Genomic DNA, 23,175 nt, shown 5'->3' with positions numbered 1-23,175 from the left:
CAGATTTAAATTAAACGACAGGCAGCATACGGTCACAAGCTACAAACTGTCTTTATTTGTGATAATTCAATTACGTGAAAAACTATGTTTATCTTCGAAATAAAGATCAACAACAACAACATCAACACCAACCACTACTTTGGATATAATCGCCACCGTACGGTATAAGCAACAAAGTATGTAGGTGTAGCTTCATAGACATGTGGGGCACACAATAACATTTGTGTGCTACACAATTGATCCGCTACACCCATTGTATATAGAATTTTTAGTTCGGACATTATATTCGAAGATAGCGCACCGCATCTCGGCAACAACGGTTACAAAGCGAGCAGAAAATATCACAATAGTATTTATTTGAGTTTAAAAATTTTCAAAATCAAATTATGTTTGGGAATATTGAGAAAATATAAATAATCTGATGAAAATAAAAAAAAAATAAATAAATAAATAATCCAAAATCATGCCGGTCTTCAATAGACATAAATTCTAATGAAAGCTAATTATAGTTTTAAAAAACCTTCCAAAATTTAAGATATGCCAGAAATGTGTGACTCCAAAAATTCGTCTGCGAAGTGCTTTAAAATATTATAATAAATCATTATTATTATATTATAATAAATAATCTGACCTTAATTTGTAGCTAAATCCTTCAAAACAGTTTAAATCCATATTTGAAATAATTTTAATAGTATTTTTCTAATTATAATTCGATCGTCAAAGCTCCGAATATAAAATAAAACTAATCTTACAAAGTGCCAAGTTTGAAGAGAACTGGAGAATAATTTCGTATTTTATATCAATTATGATTATTCAAAATTTCAATGCGAAATCAAATGCTTTATTTTTTGGGTTAGTTTGAAGAAAATCGGATATTAAGCGAGTTTTTGTCACATATTAAGAGAGTTATTGTCTTCCATGCTCCTTGCTGACCGAAATCTGATATAAATATAACCACGGTCCAAGTTTGAATTGTATAGTGCAATCGATTAGCTTTATACGATTTTGTTTCTACTTTGTGGGAGGAGGTTCTGGATTGAGCTGGCCAACATTGTCCATTTTCAAAAAGGATAACAATTTTATCTAAATATTACGATGTGACAAGTTTGAATTGTCACGGGTACTCCCTCATCATATTTTGATATTTGTAAAGCAACATTTTTTAACTTTCATGGGAGAGGTACCAGATTTTGATTTGATTTACGCGTTGCGCTAACATATACCGAAATATTGGATGTTTGAAATATGAAGAAGGTCAGACACTGATTTCATACCTATCGAGGGAAATTGGCCTAATGTACATTTTCGCACATGAGCTTAATCCAAACCGCTTTGCTCACCATGAGATTTGTAATTTTTGCAAAATGTTGAAATGTTTTAGAGGAGATTCCAGAGAGAGGGAGAGAGAGAGAGAGAATCGAACTTATCGGACACTCCCTAATCCTGCGATCCTGCATATTACCCCGACAGACAAGCGGACGTAAAGGAATGTACACATTGACGGACACTAATAAGAAGATAAGAACTATCCTTGTTTTTCTACCTGTTGGGACTTCTTCCCGAAATGGTTTCGAAAGGCATTTCTGGGTATGTTCCTATAGACGGATATGTCTAGAACTACCCCAAATGTCCAAAGAGTCCAGGCACATTTAGACCCGATCAAATCTATAAATTTGCTGAGGGTGTAAATTATTTAAAAGTATGTATTTTTAATCTTATGTGAATACAAGTGGTCAAAGGCTATAGTCGTGCGGGACCGACTATGTAATACAGTACAACACTACAATATTTAGAAGCCCCCTTATGTCCAAATCCATATTGGAATTTGGAATTAGGTTTTGACTAGGGACATTTGTCCAATATTTATGCACTCCGTCGTGCTGTTAGTTGGTGTAGTCCATTTTACAGCTAAATATAATGTTAAAATTCCTCCCTGTCCTTAAGTCTTTTCACAGGCGTGTCGATTGGCTTCAATTGTTTGTAGTTAATTTGAACTCCTAAATATTTTGCAATCATCTCGAAAAGCAAGAAGCCCCTCTGTATCTCCAAATTTAGACTCATCTATGAGATTTGCTTGTCTACGATATTTGGCTAATTTCGTCAACGAAATCAGAATAAAAAAGCTAGAAGTTCGCATTTTGTGTATTTCGGATATCGCCTGTAAGTAATGCTGGTATTTTTTCACACAAAATTAGTGGTCCATTGTACCCGCTGTCCTACACTCTAACTTTATGCGATATTTCGTGTCCTTTGGTTTCTATTTGTGACCTTCAAAATCAGGAACATTTTTAGTTGTTGGTCCATTTCAACCATTTCGACATCTTTGAACAATAGGCCTAACCCTTCTGAGCCCAACCCTACCCTTGTGAAAATTTTCGTGAGAATCGGACGATATTAGCAATACTTATATAATATCCCCAACCTGTGTTGAAAGATGAAAAATATTACAAAATATACACTTCAATATTGTAAGTAATTAAAAAAAATCGCATGCGATAAAAAAAATGTAAATATAGAAAAAATGAACAAAATACTACAAAATCTAAATTAACATCATTATTGGCATATCTTTCTGCGATTTTTTTAGATTTTATACTTTAATGACAGGAGGGCATTCTGAATTGACAAAATTTGTTAAAATCGGTCCAGCCATTCTTGAGATATAAGTATTCTAACTAACATCCCCTTCCTTTGTATATACACATTGTATATATTTCACTATATATAACCGATATATTTACTATCGGCATCTACATAAAGGTCAGAATTGACCTGTTCGTCTATTTGTTATTTCGCCAGGATTAAAAATATTCGCGGTTTAATGGAAAATTTGACTTTTATTTAACACAAATGTTGTGGCCTATTTCACCCACTAAATATTACCCGATGACCATCAAAATTGGAAGGCTTCTGCCCAGCCCTAAGCTCTAGCCACATACTAACTTTAATTGGTCTTTAATTGCGACCTGTAGAGCAACTGCAAAATCAGGCATTTTTTCAGTTTTTGGTCCATTTCAACCCCTAAATATTATGCAATCATCTCCTCCATTCTAAATTTCGTGAAAATCGGACCATAATTGCGACCTGTAGAGTGATTACAAATTAACATGGACAGACGGACAGACGGACGGACGGACGGACGGACATACATAGCTAGATCGACTCAGCTCGGCGAGATAGGAAGATCCATATATACTTTCCTATGTGGGAAACCAATATTTCGTGGTGTTACATAATTTTTGGCCCAATCAAACTTATAATACCCCCAACACAGTGTTGTAGGTTGTAAAAATTGTCAATGTATGTTTTCGTATAGAGTATACATACGTATACCTGCCGTATGCATTCGTATATTTCACAATATTAGAGTTTGGATGTTTTAGCCTGATTTTAAATGGTGAATGAGATCTTAGGTATATTTTCGCATTTGTAAATTGAAATTTTTTAACGGTTTTGATCAATAAATTAAAAATTGATAAAATTTTCAATTTTGATCATTTTTTGATCCATTGTATGGAGGGTATCTGACAAAAAAAAAAAAAAAAAACATATACGGGCTCACGACTTCGTATAGCCCTAGTATTACCGTTTTCATTTAAGCGGTATTTTTCGACATTTTCAAAAAATTTCAAGTTCCTTGGAGATTGTGGAGTGTATTAAAAGATTGGCGCTGCCGAGCTTAACCGCTTTTTACTTGTTTAGTTTTCATTTGGAAGTGGCAGAATATGGCTGAAAAGATCCCTTGAGTATGAAGTCTCAACAAAATGAATTCCTTCTCCTAATGAGCGAGAGTATCAAAGTTCTCTCCAAGGAATTCCCACACATGGCCATTTTTTCCATATATCGTGAATTTTACGGAATGTCCAAATAAAATATGATATAAGAAACGTAAAATTCAGAAAAATAGATGGTCCATCCACTTAGTCCAATTTTTGCATACTATTCCCAACATTTCGCCCGGTATCTCACAAATAAATGCTACACAGTTGTTTCCGTCTTGTTGAAACCACATGTTGGATATCATCTCACGGCAGCGCTCACGTTCCAATGACGCCACTAGCCCATAGACCGCACCAACCTGTGACTTTTACTGATCTTCCATTTAAAATTGACAATTCTGCTTGAGCCAATACTCAGTTTCGTACCTGAACGATGATCTTTCTTAAAAGAGATTGCATGTTGATAATAAAATACAATGATTTGCACGAGTGTATCGTTTGTAAGATGCGACTAATGGCTGCATTTTAGACCCAACTGAAGGCATTTGACAGTAAAGCAAAACGGGAAACATGAGTGCGGTCTAAACCAGTGTTGCCAGAAAGTTAATATCTAAAAAATCACCCTTTACAAAGTTACCCTACCGTAATAATATATGGTAAAACCCTCAAAATACATAAAATCGGATCATTTAGAAACGCGAAAGTACATCGCGAATTAAATGTTACATAATTCCATTGAAAGGGAAACTTTTAGAATATCCATTAGTTTCGGTGGGTGAGACCCATCACCAAAATATACTGAATTCATTATAAAATATCCTGCAACTGAATTAATATGGCATTGTTAACTTTATGGGCATATCACTTATTTGCTCATTTTCACTCTGGAACGAAACTTGTTCGCGAGCAGGATTGCTCGAAGAGTGGGAACTTCTTTACGGAGTCTACTATTCATTCTTTTGTTTTGAGTTGAAGCACTCACCAGTCACACGAGGGAGAAAGAGTTTTTATTTTCTGATGAGACGGGGTTTGATGTTGCTATTTTCTGTAGAAGAGGATATTAAGAGGGGGAGTGAGGGGAAGATGGGTTGTGATATTGTACAGAAAAGTACACATACATGGAAATACAACAAAGGTAAAATAAAAACTAAAAGTGTGCTCGGAAAGAGTTCAATAGGAAAAACGATCACTCATATTCAAGCGACATGGAGTTTGATCCATTTTTTCAGCTCCGCTCGAAAACGTGTAAGTTTCACTCTTTTCAAATTCGAGCAAATTTTTCGGAGGTCTGCTTATGAGTGTAAACAGTTTTGGTACCCTACACCACAAGGTGGTCAGGTTATTATGTCTTTGTGCATTTGTTTATAACAGGCAAGAAGAAACGAGATAGACCCATAGTTCCTTTTGATGATCTGCATAGAATCACATTCTGAGTCGATTTATGCTTGTCCGTTTGTCTGGCCATGTATTTTTTAAACAAAGTGCAGGTCGCATTTATTGCACATGTTTTTTGTTTGACCCAAGGATGAACCCTTTAGAAATTGGTATTTGATAATCGGACACATATATACGTTCGTCCGATTTGCCTTTTATTGTGCACCAAACGTGTAATATCAGCCCAAATATTGAATTGAATTTTTTTGAATGGAATTTTACAAATACAACAAAATTAGGCCTGAAAATAAGTACGCCAAACTTTATCGAAATTGGTGCAAATATAGCTTTAGCTTCCATATATATTGTTAATCCGATTTGTTATTTTTGTCCTCCGCAGCCGTAATTTGTACTCTGTAGCAACGATATTTAGGGAAATGTATTAAATACAGCTCAGAAATGTCTTGTATCGAGATCGGTTCAAATTTGGATATAGCTCCCATATATATATATCTTCGACCAATTTGCTTTTTTTGTGCACCAAACGTGTAATATAAGCCCAAATGGAATGGAGTTTGGTACTTACCACCACATTGGGTCTAAAAACAAGTATGTTAAATTTGGTAAAAATCGGTGCAGATCCCATATATTTTGTTCATCCGATTTGTTGATTTTGTTCAGCACAGCCGTAATATGCACTCGGTAGTAATGATATTCAGGGAAATATATCAAATACAGCTCAGAAATACCTTTGCCAAATTTTATCGAGATTGGTTCAGATTTTAATATAGCTCCAATATATATATTTATCCGATTTCAAGTTAATTGTGTACCTAATATGTAATACAAGCTGGAATCGAAAAGACGCTAATGCTTTGGCAAATTTAGTGGAAATCGATTAAGAGGAGGATATTCCTTTCATACCTTAGTTCCTTTAGACTTTAAGTTATAACTATAATCATAGTTGGTATGATTTAATTCTCACAAATTCTCCCATAAAAACTTTTATTTGTTATGTGAAGCTCTACCAAATATGCAAAGTGGTGTAGGATATCATAAAGCCGACCTCGTCCAACTTTAAAACTATCTTTACTGGTTTTATTTGACAAAATTCTTATGAACTCCGATTTTCTCTTTACTCTTATATTTTCTCAATGTGTCCCACAAATAAGAAAACTTTTTAGTAAATAACATAAGAAGAACATTTTTATTCCTTTAAAAGTCCATGGAAAATGTTCAATCGAACGTACTGTAATTTTGAAAAACATTGAATAACTTAAAACGTTTAAAAACCACCAAAAACAATTAAACCCAGTACTCCGGTACTTTGTACTTATCACAAAAAATCAATCAAGAGGGGAAAGAAAAATTCACATGCAAAAAAATTAACAAAAACCCCACGCCAAAAAAATCGACAAAGTGAAACAAACAAAAATAATCGAAATCGAAAAATCAAAATGGTGGAAAATCGAAAATTGTTTTATGCAATTAGTGTATTGTTGTTGTTGAGTTGCTGTCAAATTATTACAATGTTTCCACATAATGCAGATAGCGAGTCGATGCTGCTGCTGTCAGCCGGCAATGGAGATGGCGAGAATAAGACCAGCAGCTCTGGCCTAGCAAATACCAGCAATAACAGTGAATACAATCGGGCCAACGTTGATAGCGCTAGCAATCAGAGCTATGGCAACAATGACGATGATAGTGAATTTATAATAGCCGTGGAAAGGATGCACCAGCACCACCACCAGCAGCAGCGGCAGACAATGGAGAAGCCTATCGATGAATCGTCATCCAACTTGGCTGGCATGGGCAACCAGGGAGTGTGGGAGGCACCACCAGATAGTGAGCCATCGGAAAATATTGATGATTTGATTTTTCTGGACAAACGACCAATTAACCAGCATCAGTACATGGCCCGACTTCCGCCGCGCCTTTCGCCATCTCCACCACCAGCAAGAAAGGAACAGCATTTGTTTGAAATTCATCTTCATCTGAGTGCCGATGGTCAGGACAACGATAGCGGCAGCAGCAGCTGTACATCTGATGAGCATTCTGATTCATTAACACATCCAACATTTGCCTCATCAACGGCATCATCAGCCAAGGATACAGATGCCGATGCCGCATTGCCACCGCATGAAATTCAATTACAACCGGACAATAATGAAGAGGTCAGTGGAACGTTGACAACAGCGACCACGACGGCGGTCCCATTTACCCCCCTGGACTTAAGCGATTTTCTATCACTAATACCGGCTGCCAAAGTCAAAGCCATCGTGGCCCATTATTATCGCAATGATCCGGAAGTTCAGCGTGCCCACGCATTCATGTCTAGTCGAGATTTCATTTCGCTGGAACAACACATTTTTTCGTTACCGGAAATGTCAGCATTTTTACGTTATTTAAATAGCAGTGGTTTGGACTTGGTACATTTCATAACAACACTCACCAATGTGACGTCGCCGGTCGGGGTAGGCGATACAGACGAACCGACAACAGAAAAAGGTCAAATGGCTCCATCGGCACTCGAGACAAATGGTGAGTATGAAATTGATGCAAAGCTTTAGCAGAAGGGATGACTAGCGCAAAAAAAAAAAACAAGCGATCTAAAATGGACAGCAAAATGGTCGCTGGAAAATGAAGAGGTTTTATGTAATTAGTAGCAAATTATTCCAACCATCCATCCATCCATCGCGAAAATCCCACCATGTTAACAATATTGTAATAGGATTTTGTTACAGACACCGAATCACGACGATGACGGCGATATCATTTCAACCGTTAAGTGAATGGTTTCATTTAGCTAAAGTGGTATTTAATTGGGAGTAAAGCAAGAAGCTTGTTACACGACCGTTTCCTTTGAAATTGTATTTGTCAAAGGAATTTTAATTGTAGCAAAGGACATTTGCAAGCGCTCAGAAATGAGGTGGGATATGGTAGGGTGTCTAAGATTGCCATTCCCTTTTTAGCCTGGAAAGATGGAATTAATTTAAACATTCAGAATATATGTCGTGTAGATTTCACGGCTTGACTATATGCATAGCTTCGCCAAACCCAATGGGACGTATTGATCCATGACATTCCTTAAATAGTTCCTTTTTCCGGGAACAATCAGTTTATAATAGTACTTACCAGATATTTGATTTTCTCGTTTTTACTCGCGGACAGGAGTACCCAAAAAGATAAAAAAAGAGATTTTCGTAGAAAAATGCTCGGAAATGGTCTAAAAATTTACAAATAAAAAGGGCGCCGCCATCGCAGGGGTACGCCCGTACGTAGGCTTTGTTGGTAGAGATTGGCGAAAATGTTGTTCAATGTATTAATTTTGGTTTCGTTTGCATCTGTGGGCATCTACTTACAAAAAGAACAACGATATGTCAAAAATTAAAAGAGTATCCCGCAGGAGTAGAGTTTGCTAATTTCACTCGCACTCAAAAATGAGCAAATAATACTCCCTCTTATTCGTGTAATATAGAAAAATAAAGTACACTCCATTTTTATACACTCCACCAAAAAAAGTATGGAGGGTATATTAAGTTCGTCATTCCGCTTGTAACTCATCGAAATAATCATTTTAGACCCAACAATGTATATATATTCATCGTTCTCCACTAATAAACAAACGTTGTTTTTATAAAAACAACAATAAAGGGATAAGCCTGACCATTTTGCAACAACAAAATATTCTTGATCAGCGTAAAATTCTAAGACGACTTAGCCCTATCCGTCCGTCCGTCTGTAGTAATCACACTACAGTCTAAACGAATTAAGATAGGAAGCTAAAATTTTGCACAGATCTCTCTTTTGTCTGCAGGCAGGTCAAGTTCGAAGATGGGCTATATCGGTCCACGATATCGTATAGCCCTCAGAGAATTATTTATATAATTCTATAATATAATTATTGGCAGAGAATTATCTATATATGTCCACAATATCGTATAGCCCCTATGTAATGGTACCCCCACGGTATTCGGTATTTTCATGATTTTAGCCACATTTTTCAATGGAATTGTCTGAAATTCGACAAAATGAGTCCCTTGTGGACATTTTATCCCTTCAAAAAGACCAAAATTCGGTATTTTGCATTTTTCAATGGAATTGTCTGAAATTCCACAAAAGGAGTCCCTTGTGGGCATTTTACCCCCCAAAATGAATTGTCTATACAGGTCCACGATATCGTATACTCCCTATAACGGTACCCTCTGATATACTGTATTTTGATTGTTTTTCCCACATTTTTCATCGGAATTGTCTGAAAATCCACACAAGGAGTTCCTTGTGGGTACTTTGTCCCTCGGCAGAGAATTATCTATATAGGTCCACGATATCGTATAGCCCCATATAACGGTACGCCCGATATTCGGTATTTTGATGTTTTAGCCATATTTTTCAACGGAATGGCCACAAGGTGTTCTTTGTGACCACTTTACCCCCCGACAGAGAATTCTCTATATAGGTTAACGATAACGTATAGCTCCCATATAACGGTACCCCGTGATAGTAGGTATTTTGATGATTTTAGCCACATTTTCCAATCGTATTGTCTGAAAATCCACACACGGAGTTCTTTGTGAGTACTTTACCCCCTGAAACGGAATTGTCTATATCGGTCCACAATATCGTATATGATGATTTTAGCCACTTTTTCAATAGAATTATCTGAAAATCCACACAAGGAGTTCCTTGTGAGTGCTTTACACCCAGACATAGATTTGTCTTTATAGGTTCACAATATTGAATATCCTCCCATATATCGACACCTTCCTATATTAGAAATTTTAAAGATTTTAAAAGAATTTTTAATGGATTTTATTTTTTTGAATATTTTCTAATTCGTTCCAAATGATGGAGGGTATTCAAAGTTCGGACCGGCCGAACTTACTGCTTTTTTACTTGTTCAAATCTGAAATTATTTTATTAAAAAAATGGACCAATATTGTCCATTTCGTTTCTGGTCTAAGTCTGATTTAAGTATCAGATTTAAGTATCTCACTTTATATAAGATGTTTTTATTAATTTTTGGAAAATTAAATGGGGTGGATTTATTGGACCAAAGCACTCCACGTTATCTAATACTGATAAAAATATATAAATAATAAGAGTTAAACATAACTTTTACCTTTTGTGGGTCGAAAGAGTGACCCGATAAGTTCCATATTCACATCAGATCTTTCATTGAGAAAAATAAGTAGTTGAAAGAGAGAGTTTGAAAAGAATCGCTGACTTGTTTCGCCCGTTTTGTGAGGTATATATGTATTATAAACTGTGAACCTTTGCGGGATAGGTACCAGAATGGGTAGGCTGATATCTAACATTTTCATAATGAATTTGTATTGGTAAAAGTATTGGGATATGCATATTTCACATTTTATGAGAGATATAATTATTCAAAAATGTTCACCCCTTGTGGGAGGTGGGGAGTACCAGATGTTTTGATAGATAAATTGGGATGAGCCAAGATTGAGAATAATCGGATGTTCATCTCGCGTTTTACGAACTTCATGACTATTCAAAATTTTGTCCTTGTGTGCCTTCGCAGCAGATGTGCTATTAATAGTTTTGGAATGAGTGAAATTGGAAAACAATCATTATAAGAAATACAAATGTTGATCCTTTGTAGGAGATGTACTTGATGTAGTGAGCCGATATTTGCCATTTTCGCACCTCTTCTCTTGCTATGCAGTAAATTATTTCATTTGAAAATGTTGACCTTTTGTGGGAGGGGACCGATATCGCTCATCGCCAAATTCGATCCAAGTTTGAACATTTTATTAGGATGTACCAAGTCTGGACGAAGTCGAATACTCCCTTCGAGAGTTATCATGCGCAACAGCCAGCTTGTCAGACAGAGAAATGACACACTTACATCGATCTTAAATGTCGTAAAATAGATTTGGTCCAAAGAGACCTAGGGTGTAAAATCGTTATTTCGATTAGGCACATTCTGGCCGTATCAAATTATATACACCCTGTGTAGCCAGAAGCTCCAAGTCAGCATCAAAAATGGAAAATACTTTTCCACTCATTTCTATACCTCTCTCAATATAGGTCATACATGAATTCTTTTGAAATTTCATATGCTTATTATAGGTACCAAATATAAAAAAATACAAAGCGGGGAATCTGCCATTCTGAAATTTAGCTTGGTGGTACTTCTGATATAAAGGTGAAATTCGGCTAAAATTTGATTTCAAAAATTGTACTCCTATGGAATTATAAAACTACCACATGAACTACTTACATTCTTACTGTTCAGAATTAAGATATTCGATCAGGTGAGATATAACAATGATGATGTAGAATTTCATCCCATAACTTTCAAAAAAGTATTAAAAACAAGTAAGCAAAGGCTATAGCCGTGCGGGGCCGACCATCTGATACCCTACAACACTACAATATGTTAGAAGCACCCTTATGTCCAAATCCATTTTGGAAGATTTCGTTTTTGAATTTTTGTCGTGGAGCACTGCCCACTGTTTTGGTTCATTTGAGCCCCTTAATATTTTGCGATCATCTCCAAAAGCAAGAAGCCGTTCTGCACCTACAAATTTAGACCCATCTATATGATTTGCTTGTCTACGATATTTGGCTATATTCATCAACGAAATCAGCATAAAAAAGCCAGAAGTTCGCCTTTTGTGTATTTCGGATATCGCCTGTAAGTAATGTTGGTATTTTTTTTTTTCACACAAAAGTAGTGGTCAATTCTACCCGGTGTCCTTTGATTTCTCTTTGCAACCTTATAACGGCTGCAATCAGGAAAATATTTCAAGATATGAGAAGGATTCATTTATAGCTGGATTTTGAGATTCTTGTAAGGCAATTGAAAATAATTATACGATATTTTTAGATTTTATTCTCTTATGCCAAGAGGGCATTCTGAATTGACAAAATTTGTCAAAATCGGTCAAGCCATTCTTGAGATATAAGCATTCTAACTAACATCCCCTTCTTTTGTACATACACATTGTATATATTTCGCTATATATAACCGATATATTTACTATCGACATCTACGTAACGGTCAGAATTGACCTGTTCGTCTATTTGTGATTTCGTCGGGATTAAAACCAGTAAGGAAAGCTCAAAAGTCGGGTGGGGCCGACTATATGATACCCTACACCACTATGCATATTTAGTAGAGCTCTCGTAAAAAGGTTTATACAGGGCATTTCAGAGCTCTATGATATTTGGTACAAAATCAAAATCTATCTAATTTTATCGTGCATTTTACGAACTATAGCTATCTCTGAACCGGGTTTCTCCAAATTTTACGTATTAGCTTCTAGACTGAATTCGGTCTTATGTACGAAAATTCAGGTGATTTGGGCTGACATTGACCATTTAGTGCACATTTAACCCGAAATCGGATGAAGATATATATGGGAGCTATATCCAAATCTAAACCGATTTCGATAAAATTTAAAACAGCTATTCCTGTGCTCCATCTAATACCTGGTACCAAATATCACGGTAGTGGAGTGAATATCACGAATGTATGGGACTAAAACACTAAATCGGATGAAACATATATATGGTTGCTATATCTATATCTGAACCGATTTTCACTAAATTTGATATACTTGCTTCTAGGCTGAATTTGGTCCGATGTACTAAAATTCAGTCCATTTGGATTTATATCGGCCATTTGGTGCACAATTAACCCGAAATCAGATGAAGATATATATGGGAGCTATATCCAAATCTGAACCGATTTCGATAAAATTACAAACAGCTATTTCTGGGCTGTATCTTATATCTGGTACCAAATATCATTCTTGTGGAGTGCATATTACGAATGTGAGAGGCTTAAACACCAAATCGGATAAAACATATATATGGGAGCTATAGCTGTTTCTGAACCGATTTTCTCCAAATTTGTTGTATTTTCTTTAAGGCTAATCTCGGTCACATGTGCCAAAATTCGGGCCATTTGGGCTGATATTGGCCATTTGGTGGTCAATTAACCCGAAATCGGATGAAAATATATATGGGAGCTATATCCAAATCTGAACCGATTTCTATAAAATTTAAAACAGCTATTTCTGTTTTTCATTTAATACCTGGTACCAAATATCACGGTTGTGGAGTGCATAGTAGGAATATGAGGGACTTAAAGATCAAATCGGATGAAAGATATATATGGGAGCTATAGCTATATCTGAACCGATTTTCTCCAAATTTGATATACTTGCTTCTAGGTCGAACTCGGTTGGGTGTGCCAAAATTCAGGTGATTTGGACTGATAGTGGACATTTGGTGCACATTTAACCCGAAATCGGATGAAGATATATATGGGAGCTATATCCAAATCTGAACCGATTTCGATAAAATTTAAAACAGCTATTTATGTGCTCCATCTAATACCTGGTACCAAATATCACGGTTGTGGAGTGCATAGTAAGAATGTGAGGGGCTTAAAGATCAAATCGGATGAAAGATATATATGGGAGCTATAGCTATATCTGAACCGATTTTCTCCAAATTTGATATACTTGCTTCTAGGCCGAACTCGGTTGGGTGTGCCAAAATTCAGGTGATTTGGACTGATAGTGGACATTTGGTGCACATTTAACCCGAAATCGGATGAAGATATATATGGGAGCTATATCCAAATCTGAACCGATTTCGATAAAATTTAAAACAGCTATTTCTGTGCTCCATCTAATACCTGGTACCAAATATCACGGTTGTGGAGTGCATAGTAGGAATGTGAGGGACTTAAAGATCAAATCGGACGAAAGATATATATGGGAGCTATAGCTATATCTGAACCGATTTTCTCCAAATTTGATATACTTGCTTCTAGGCCGAACTCGGTTGGGTGTGCCAAAATTCAGCTGATTTGGACTGATAGTGGACATTTGGTGCACATTTAACCCGAAATCGGATGAAGATATATATGGGAGCTTTATCTAAATTTGATCCGATTCTCACCAATTTCAATAGGGTTCGTCCTTGGGCCAAAAAAATATTGTTTGGAAAATTTCATCTCAATCGGATAATAAATGCGACCTGCATTTTGTTCACAAGAATACATGGACAGACGGACGGACGGACGGACAGACGGACTGACATGCATAAATCGACTCAGAAAGTGATTCTATGAAGGTTCTCAAAAGTAACTATGGGACTATCTCGTTTCCTTCTCCATGTTACAAACAAATGCACAAAGACATAATACCCTTACCACTATGTGGTGTAGGGTATAAATATTCGCGGTTTAATGGAAAATTTGACTTTTATTTAGCACAAATGTTGTGGCCTATTTCACCTACTAAATATTACCCGAATACCGTCAAATGGAAGGCTTCTGCCCAGCCCTAAGCTATAATTGCTACCTGTAGAGCAACTGCAAAATCAGGATTTTTTTCAGTTTTCAATTTCAACCCCTAAATATTATGCGATCATCTCCAAAAGAAAAAGGGTTCTATTCTGGCCCAAACCCCACCTCTATTCTAAATTTCGTGAAGATCGGACCATAATTGCGACGTGTAGAGTGATTACAAATTAATATGGACAGACGGACGGACGGACATACATAGCTAGATCGACTTAGCTCGGCGAGATAGGAAGATCCATATATACTTTCCTATGTGGGAAACCAATATTTCGAGGTGTTACATAATTGTTGGCCCAATCAAACTTATAATACCCCCAACACATAGTGTTGTAGGGTATAATTATCGGTAAAGGTAGAATTTCGAATCTTACATTTCAAATATTCAACATTTGGGATATTAAACAAATTACCAATAATATTAAGTGCGAAAAAGTAGATCTAGAATTCTTATATATGAAAGAGTCGAAGAAGTCAAAGTAAGACGTTAATAAGTCACGTGACATTAAACAAAAAATCAAAAAAAAAAATGTTGATTTTAAAAAAAATTTGAAATAGGTTCTACAGAATTGTTACCATCATTTTTTTTAAGGAAACCCTATTAGACTTAAAACCACCAAATAAGTGCCTCTTTATGATTTTAAAGCTTCAAACGGACCACTCTATAGACTCTAGACTCTTGTTTGTTCCACAAGAACATCAAATAAGGAAATGGAGGAGGTCTCTCCACATGGCGGCTATATTAAAAAGAACACTTGTATTCGATATTTTAGGAATTTGTGGTCAACATTTTAGGAAAGATATTTTTATCAATTTAGAATCCTAAAGGAAAAGTTAAACAAGTAAGCAATGGTTACAAACAGGCGGGGCTGACCATCTAATACCCTACGGCAAACACTAACTTTTTAAAATCGCGTCTAAAAAGAACGATGAAATCATAAATTTAATGAAACTGCAATAAATAGCAAATTATAAATTTCAATACAGTTTTACTGTCAGATAAGCTAGCTTATGTTTGGGAGTTTATATTAAGACATTTAATAAGTCACTTGTCCACACACACACTTGTCCTTTCATATTGATTTGGGACAAAGAATGTTTAATCGAAGTATCAAGTTTCTTTCTCAGATTTTCGACTTATGTTATTAAAAAGAAGATTTAGTGATCATTACGTCCCCTTTCGAATAATCCTCATACAAAAAAAAAGATCCTGAGAGAGAGTTCCTCTCGTTGTATAATATTATGAATGTAGGGCCACAATTTCGATGTGCCCATCAAAAGTAAAATACCCAAAAACACACAGTGTTGTAGGAAATGTGGCTAAAATATCCAATACACCTTAAAAAAGACCACTTTGAATCGGTATAGAATTTCAGACTGACCAAAAAAAATATATATATTTATTTTGAGGGATCTATATTGATAGCTTGTAGAAGTTACTAACTGTATGTCACTTGCAATATAATATTTAAAATTCCATTCTACGTCTATCAAATCGAATACATTACAATTCGTGCTTTTCGTGGCCCCTTTTTATACCCTACACCACAAGGTGGTCAGGGTGTTATGTCTTTGTGCATTTGTTTGTAACAGGCAAAGGGAAACGACATAGACCCATAGTGATGATGATCTGCATAGAATCACATTCTGAGTCGATTTATGCATGTCCGTCCGCCCGTCTGTCCATGTATTTTTGTAAACAAAGTACAGTTGGCATTTATTGCCCTATCCAGATGAAATTTTGCACAAATCATTTGTTTGGCCCAAGGACGAACCCTATTGAAATTGGAGATAATCGGTCAAAATTTAGATATAGCTCCCATATATATCTTCGCCCGATTTGCCTTTTAGTGTGCACCAAACGTGTAATATCAGTCCGAATAGTATGGAATTTTGCACGGACGATCAGATTGGACCCGAAAATAAGTATGCCAAATTTGATCGAAATCGGTTCAGATATAGCTATAGCTCCCATATATATTATTCATCCGATTTGTTATTTTAGTCAGCCGCAGCCGTAATATGCACTCTATAACAACAGTATTTGGGGAAATTTATCAAACACAGCTCAGAAATACATTGGCAAAATGTTATCGAGATGGGTTCGGATTTGGATATATCTCCCACATATAACTTCGTCCGATTTATATTTTGTTGTGCACCAAACGTCTAATATTTGTCCAAATTGGATGAAATTTGGCACTTACGACCGAATTGAGTCTAGAAGCTAGTATGTCAAATTTGGTGAAGATCGATTCAGATATAGCTATAGCTCCCATATATACTGTTCATCCGATTTGTTACCCACAGCCATAATATGCACTCCGTAACAACGATATTCAGGGAAATATATCAAATACAGCTCAGAAATATTTTTGCCAAATTTTATCGAAATCGGTTTCGATTCGGATATATCTCCAATATATATTTCTATCGAATTTCAAATTAATTGTGCACCAAATGGGCAATACAAGTCCGAATTTAAAAGATACAAATGCTTCGGCATATTTAGTGCTTTGAATTTTAAATTAAAATCAAAGGGTGTACGATTGAATTCTCCCATAAAAACTTTTAATTGTTATGCGGAGCTCTACTAAATTAACAAAGTGGTGTAGGGTATGATAAAGTTGGCTCCGCCCGACTTTATGACTTTCTTTACTGGTTATGTCTTCAAAATAAAAATCATTAGATTCTACTTCTTTTTTTCATTGTTTTGGGAACTTCATTTCCAGCCCCTGCGAACATATTTTGTTTGCCAAAAAATATAAACAAAAGTTATAGTCAATAGATTCAGGTATCAATATAAAAGCAATACGAATGGGACAGAATTAAATTACCTTCAAAATAATACAATTAAAAAAAATACCTAAAAAGAAAATGAAAAATATTTACCGTAAAATATAATAAATACAAGAAAAAATTACCCAAAATATTTTCTATTATTTACATAGATATTGAATATGGACGAACATTAAAACCCATAACAACAACATCAACCATTGAAATACCAACACATCCGATGCTGCCTCCATCGTCATCGCCATCAGACTCCGAATTTACACCGCAATCAACACTCGGCGTAGCATCGGATATGGAAACAACAACAGCAAAAGAGCAACTTAATGGTTTACATGGTTTAGTTGATAGCATTCTGGAGGCCCTGCCACAGGATCAAATACTGGCAACATTCTTTGATAAACTCGAGTCGAGTGAACAGTTTTCCAAACTTGTCGATAATATTGGCAGTCCGGAGTTCGCGAAAATACTAAACAATATGCAGGTGAGTGTGTGTGAGTGAGTCAGAGTGAATGAGGATGTGAGCCAGTGCTTTTATGAAGTATTTTTCATACCTCTTAAATACAACAAGTTTTCATACACTTTTTTTTTATTATTTTTGATGTTATTCAAATATTTCAGTTTTTGAAAGTGGATGTGTTCAAAAGTTTTGTTATTCTAAACCTTTATTTGAAATACAATTTTTTATTTTTTTGTTTTGCAAAAGAAAAATTGTACGCCAGTGGGTTCAAAGTAAAATAAAACAAAGAAAATAAAAAAAAAAAAAAGAATTGAAAACAATGCACTTCAAAGGATTTGGAAATAGTAAAAAAGTATGGCATTGTACGTGATTTTAATAACAGGATTTTACATCGAAATCTATATATTTTGCAAACTTGCAAGGGTCAAGGAGAAAAGTTCTCGCCGATAACAAATAGTTGATTGATTCCAGTTTTAGTTGAATAAAAAATGGAGTTATGTCCTAACTACCGAGGGCATATTTGACGTGCCCGAAAGTATGCTATTCAACAGAATTTACTTTACTATTTTGATAGAATTATGTAATTTAAAAGTCCTATTTGGGGCAATTGATTGTCAATGTATTAAATTAAACGATAAAGAACACCCAGGAGTTGTCGAAATTGAATCTTGCTTCAAACAGCTCTATGAAAGATAAGTCGAATTTTTTGCATGATCAATCGCCTTAAATGTTCACAAAGAGGTAGGAGATAAAACCGCTGTTCCTGGAAAAGTCTGTTCTATAGAAAACATCATACATAATAGCTACCAGTGATATTACGAAATGTTGTAGGAAAAATTGAGTTCTATGGGCAAAAATTGTCATACCCCACAACACTATTTGTTGGTCGTATTACAGGGTGAGATAAAAAACTGAACAAAGTTAAACGCCAATATTTTTACATATTTTTTTTAATTTTATTGAATGATTTAAAATTCTAAGCTACATTTTCAAATTGATTTTTTCCGAAATTTTCTATTTATTTTTCAATTCCAATTTAAGATAAAAACATCCTTGCCCCAAATACTTCAAATATGTCAATGATTACAAGGGATTGAGTCGCATCTGCAAAGCAACTGGTCTGCGTTAAATTTCAATAATTTCGTCGTAGGTCTTGTTGAAAAATGGGCCATCAAACAAATGTTGGCCTTAGAACCAATTGAGCTTTTCTCCACAGACTTTCTACAATCACCCAATCTTAGAATTACTTCCCCTTTGCATTTGATTACCTTAATTATTTTCGAGTGTACCCCCAATTATTCCTGAATAATATATTTGTATGTATTTAAAGATTTCTTATGTAGGCATAATAATCACTTTACAACAACTCGCCATACATATGAAATACAAACACGTATAACATAGAGGTGGCATGCTTTTATGGAAGAGCTATAAACGTTCTTCCAAAAAACGTGATCGAAATGCTTAATTTAATTTTTTAAAGGCTTTTTATACGAAAATCAATTTTGAAATTTATATGTAACTCTAACATATTATTTTCTTAGAAATTTTTGTAAGGATTCATGATTTTTTTATTTCCGCTCTCCTTGGATGAGGAAATTTTTATACCCTCCACCATACATGGTAAAGAGGGCATAGTAAGTTCGTCATTCCGTTTGTAATTTAACGAAATAATAATTTTAGACCCAACAGCGTAAAATTCTAAGATGTTTTAGCCAACCGTTTATTCGTCTGTTTTAATCACGCTACAGTCAAAACGAATTAAGTTAGGAAACTAAAATTTTTCACAGATCTGTCGTTTGTCTGTAGGCAGGTCAAGTTCGAAGATGGGCTACATAGGATCACGATATCGTATAGCTCCACTACCCCCGACATTCGGTATTTTTCATGATTTTAGCCAAAATTTTCAATGGAATTGTCTGAAATTGTATGCAATGAGTTCTTTGTGATTATTTTACCACCTGGAAGAGAATTCGGCATTCCGATATTCGGTATTTTTAAGATTTTAACAGAATTTTTAATGGATTTTAGTTTTTTGAGAATTTCCTAATTCGTTGCACATGGCGGAGGGTATTCAAAGTTCGGCTCTGCTGAACTTGCTGCCCTTTTTTTTTGAGATTTGTATGTTTTCTTTACAAAGCAAAATTTTTCAATTCGCAGTTGAAATAAGATATGGAGTTAGATGGAGGTAAGAGTATACATGTCAATTTATCCTGACTATGTCTTTCGTAGGAATACAATATTTTTAATAAAAAAAAAAAAATACAAACAGCAAAAACGAATACCTCAAATTCAGTCTTATTTTAAGCACATTTAAAATAGGTAAATAATTAATAAACAAGTAAAAAAGCTATAAGTTTGGCCGGGCCGAACTTTGAATACCCTCCACCATTTGGAACGAATTTGGAAATTCCCAAAAACAATAAAATCCGTTAAAAATTCTGTTAAAATCTTAAAACTACCGTATGTAGTTCTTATATTAGGGTCCATACGAACCTGCATAGGTAACATTTGTCATAAGCCATTACAATATACAAATGCGAAACTTAAAAAAAATCGGTTATAATATCGATAAAATCAAAATACCGAATATCTGGAGGTACCGTTATATGGGGACGAAGACGTGAACCTGCACAGAAAATTTTCTGGTTTAGGCTGTAGTATTCATTACGAACTTCAAATACCTAATTTGAAACAATTCCGGTTAATAAATTCGCTTAATTCATCAAAATACCTAATATAGGGAGGTACCGTTATATGGGGGCTATACGATGACGTGGACCTGAACAGACAATTTTCTGTCTTAGGCTGTAGTATCCATTACGAACTTCAAATACGAACTTTACAACAATATCGGGTGAATAATTTCGCTAAAATAATCAAAATACGGAATATCGGGAGGTATCGTTATATGGGGGCTATACCAAAACGTGGACCTACATGGCCCATTTTCAATAACAAAAGCCCTGCAGACATTTGAGTAAAATTTTATCTATCTTCTTCAATTCGATCGGAAGCTAGAGTAATTTTCACAGACGGACAGACGGATGGACCTCGCTAAATCGACATAAAATTTGTTGCTGATCAAGAATATGTATACTTTGTGGGGTCTAAAATATGTATTTCGAGGTGTTACAAACGGAATGATAAACTTAATATATCCTCCATACTATGGTGGAGGCTATAAAAAATCAAGTACAGATTTCACTTTAATCACAGAACTTTTATATCTCAGAAAAGAATTAAATTATTATTTCTTGAAAAAAAAATATTTCTGCACATCAATTTCATCGTAAAGACAGGCTACAGCACAACTGATTTAAAAGAAAATCTTTGATTACCTTTGTCATTTTAACATTTGCATTTTCCAATATAAATAGAATTAAAGATTTTTCGTTTAATAACTCCACATTCAATAATCTGATATGGCTCAACTTTACTTGTTGATATCCATTGAGTAATTTTATGATTATTTAATGTTTTCTCATTTCGTATTTTATTTTTATGTTCGCATTTTTATTTTATTTTTTTTTTACAGAATTCAGTACCACTGAGAAATTTCATATTTACCCTGCACAATAACGGAATTTATGTCATACGAATTGTTGACTCGTTAAAATCATATTTTTTCCTGGGAGGATTTTAAATGACATATAAATACTGAACGGGCCGCCAGCCCACATACATATACTACGTACGCACATCACATTACTTTTAAGAAATTCCTTTTATTTTCCACAAAAAAGAAAGAGAGAAAAACAATCTCTTTCTCCTTCATTGGGCTATTATCTGATGCCCGCCTGCCTGGATGCCAGCATTACTGTCAACGCCATTACAATCGACATTTCCATCATCCAAAAACCAATCCCCAGCGCAACAATCAAATCAAACCCAAATCAACAGCCAAAACCCCGGAATGAGCAGAAATCAAACACACAAAAGGCGAAAGTGCCAGCACAAAACTACGTCAACGGATCAGTTCAAAATGGAACACAAAAAAAATATTATAATGGAATCATAAAATAATTCCAGTCAATAAAAGGTCAAATGTTCGCTGGGCCAATTTTAAGAAAAAAAAGCGGAAAGAGGTTGGCATGAAGGAAGTGGACGTCGAACGATTCTAAGCGCACGCACTCACTCACTCAAATCTCACACTCCCAAAAGTTCATATTTTATGTATGAACGAACAGTTCTTTCGCTTTTTTTATTAGAGTAGTAAAAAAGTTGTGCTTTTTATTTTTCTCCTCCTCCTTCAATTTTTGTATAGGGATAACAAATAAAAATAAATAAAATAAGAATCAAAGATAACTATAGAATGGAAACCTGACAAAAGAAAGAAAAGGATTGCTAAGGGGTCGGGTCGAGTTTGTTGGGATATGAAAAAGGTAAATATGAGGTAAGTGATGGAAAAAAATGAGGGGGGAAATCTATTCCTAAAAGGAGTACGAAAATGTTTAAGTAATTAAGCAAGTTAATTTGGTATGCAGTCGCATATTTAACAGAGGAAATTCTTTACTAAAAAGTACCAGTTGTAATTCAGAATTTCGATTTTAAATTTTAGACTATTCAAAATTTAGCAGAATATTTATGTCACTTTAATCACTTATTCATACACTTCCAACAAGAGGAAGAAAAAGAAATAAAAAACGGTAAATTGTGTTAAAATTGTTTTAAAAAAATTGGTGGAATACACCTATAAAATTAACCGGGTTAAAAAACGCGACCAATGGAATACATCACAGGTGAACATAATATATGTTCATATTTGGCAGGCTAGGACTTCAAGAATTATCATATATTGGTAAGAAAATTTTTGTTTGAGGGAATTTTAATATCTACAACTTTTGCTGGAACAACATTTTAATTCCTGAAATTTCTAAAATTAGATATCTTTTTTGCTTGCATGGGATTTAGAATAAATTTGCTTTTTTATACCCTTCATCTTGAAAAGGGGGTATGTTAGCTTTGTAATTCCTTTTGTAACATGCCTAAATATTCGCCCTAGAGCCATATAAAGATCGACACTTTGGTATTTTTTAGTGCCAACCTTCCTTTCCAAAATACCCCAGACACTATAGTCCAACAGATTGGTATCCGGAGATTTTGGTGGCCATAGTGCGCTGGGAATGAAGCGAGAAACCAGTCCAAACATACGACCGAATTTAATTTGGAAGTAAGTGTGTTCATTTTGGTGAAGATTGGTTCAGACGTAGCAGTAGGTACCATATCATCTGATTTCCCATTTAATTCCCAACACACGTAAAATTAACCCCACAACATATTAAATTTGGTACCAGTTAGCAGATGCAGCGAACAAATACTTCTACTAAATTTTATATAGATCGGTTCAGATTTGATATAGCTCCCATATATATCTTCATCATATTTCACGTTTATTATTACAGTAAAACTGCAATATCAGCTCAAATAGGATGGATTTTGGTGAGAATCTCTCTTATATAAACAGGGTGAGATAAAAAAAC

General features: G+C 35.0%; 1 protein-coding gene across 2 annotated transcripts; it reads left to right on the top strand.

Moving 5' to 3' along the window:
- Positions 1–264: 264 nt before the first annotated feature.
- LOC101893933 (uncharacterized) lies at positions 265–21,441 on the top strand. Of its 2 annotated transcripts, none has more exons than XM_005186170.4 (4): positions 265–349; positions 6,316–7,634; positions 17,388–17,716; positions 21,231–21,441. In XM_005186170.4, exons 2-4 carry the CDS (start codon positions 6,551–6,553, stop codon positions 21,336–21,338), a joined length of 1,521 nt encoding a protein of 506 aa, XP_005186227.2. In that variant the 5' UTR covers positions 265–349; positions 6,316–6,550; the 3' UTR covers positions 21,339–21,441. The 2 variants fall into 2 exon arrangements, with proteins under 2 accessions (XP_005186227.2, XP_019893273.1); XM_020037714.2 differs by having other exon boundaries at positions 299–349; positions 6,266–7,634.
- Positions 21,442–23,175: the final 1,734 nt, after the last annotated feature.

The sequence above is a fragment of the Musca domestica genome, unplaced genomic scaffold, assembly GCF_030504385.1.
Source record: "Musca domestica strain aabys unplaced genomic scaffold, Musca_domestica.polishedcontigs.V.1.1 16, whole genome shotgun sequence".
Lineage (NCBI taxonomy): Eukaryota > Metazoa > Arthropoda > Insecta > Diptera > Muscidae > Musca > Musca domestica.
Note: the sequence above shows the minus strand (reverse complement) of the source record. Positions and strands in the feature narration are given on the sequence as shown.

Coding starts and splice junctions, on each gene's coding strand:
- LOC101893933 (XM_005186170.4), top strand. CDS start 6,551: ATGGTGGAAAATCGAAAATTGTTTTATGCAATTAGTGTATTGTTGTTG. Junction 7,635..17,387: donor ATCGGCACTCGAGACAAATG/GTGAGTATGAAA, acceptor TTATTTACATAG/ATATTGAATATGGACGAACA. Junction 17,717..21,230: donor AAATACTAAACAATATGCAG/GTGAGTGTGTGT, acceptor TTTTTTTTACAG/AATTCAGTACCACTGAGAAA.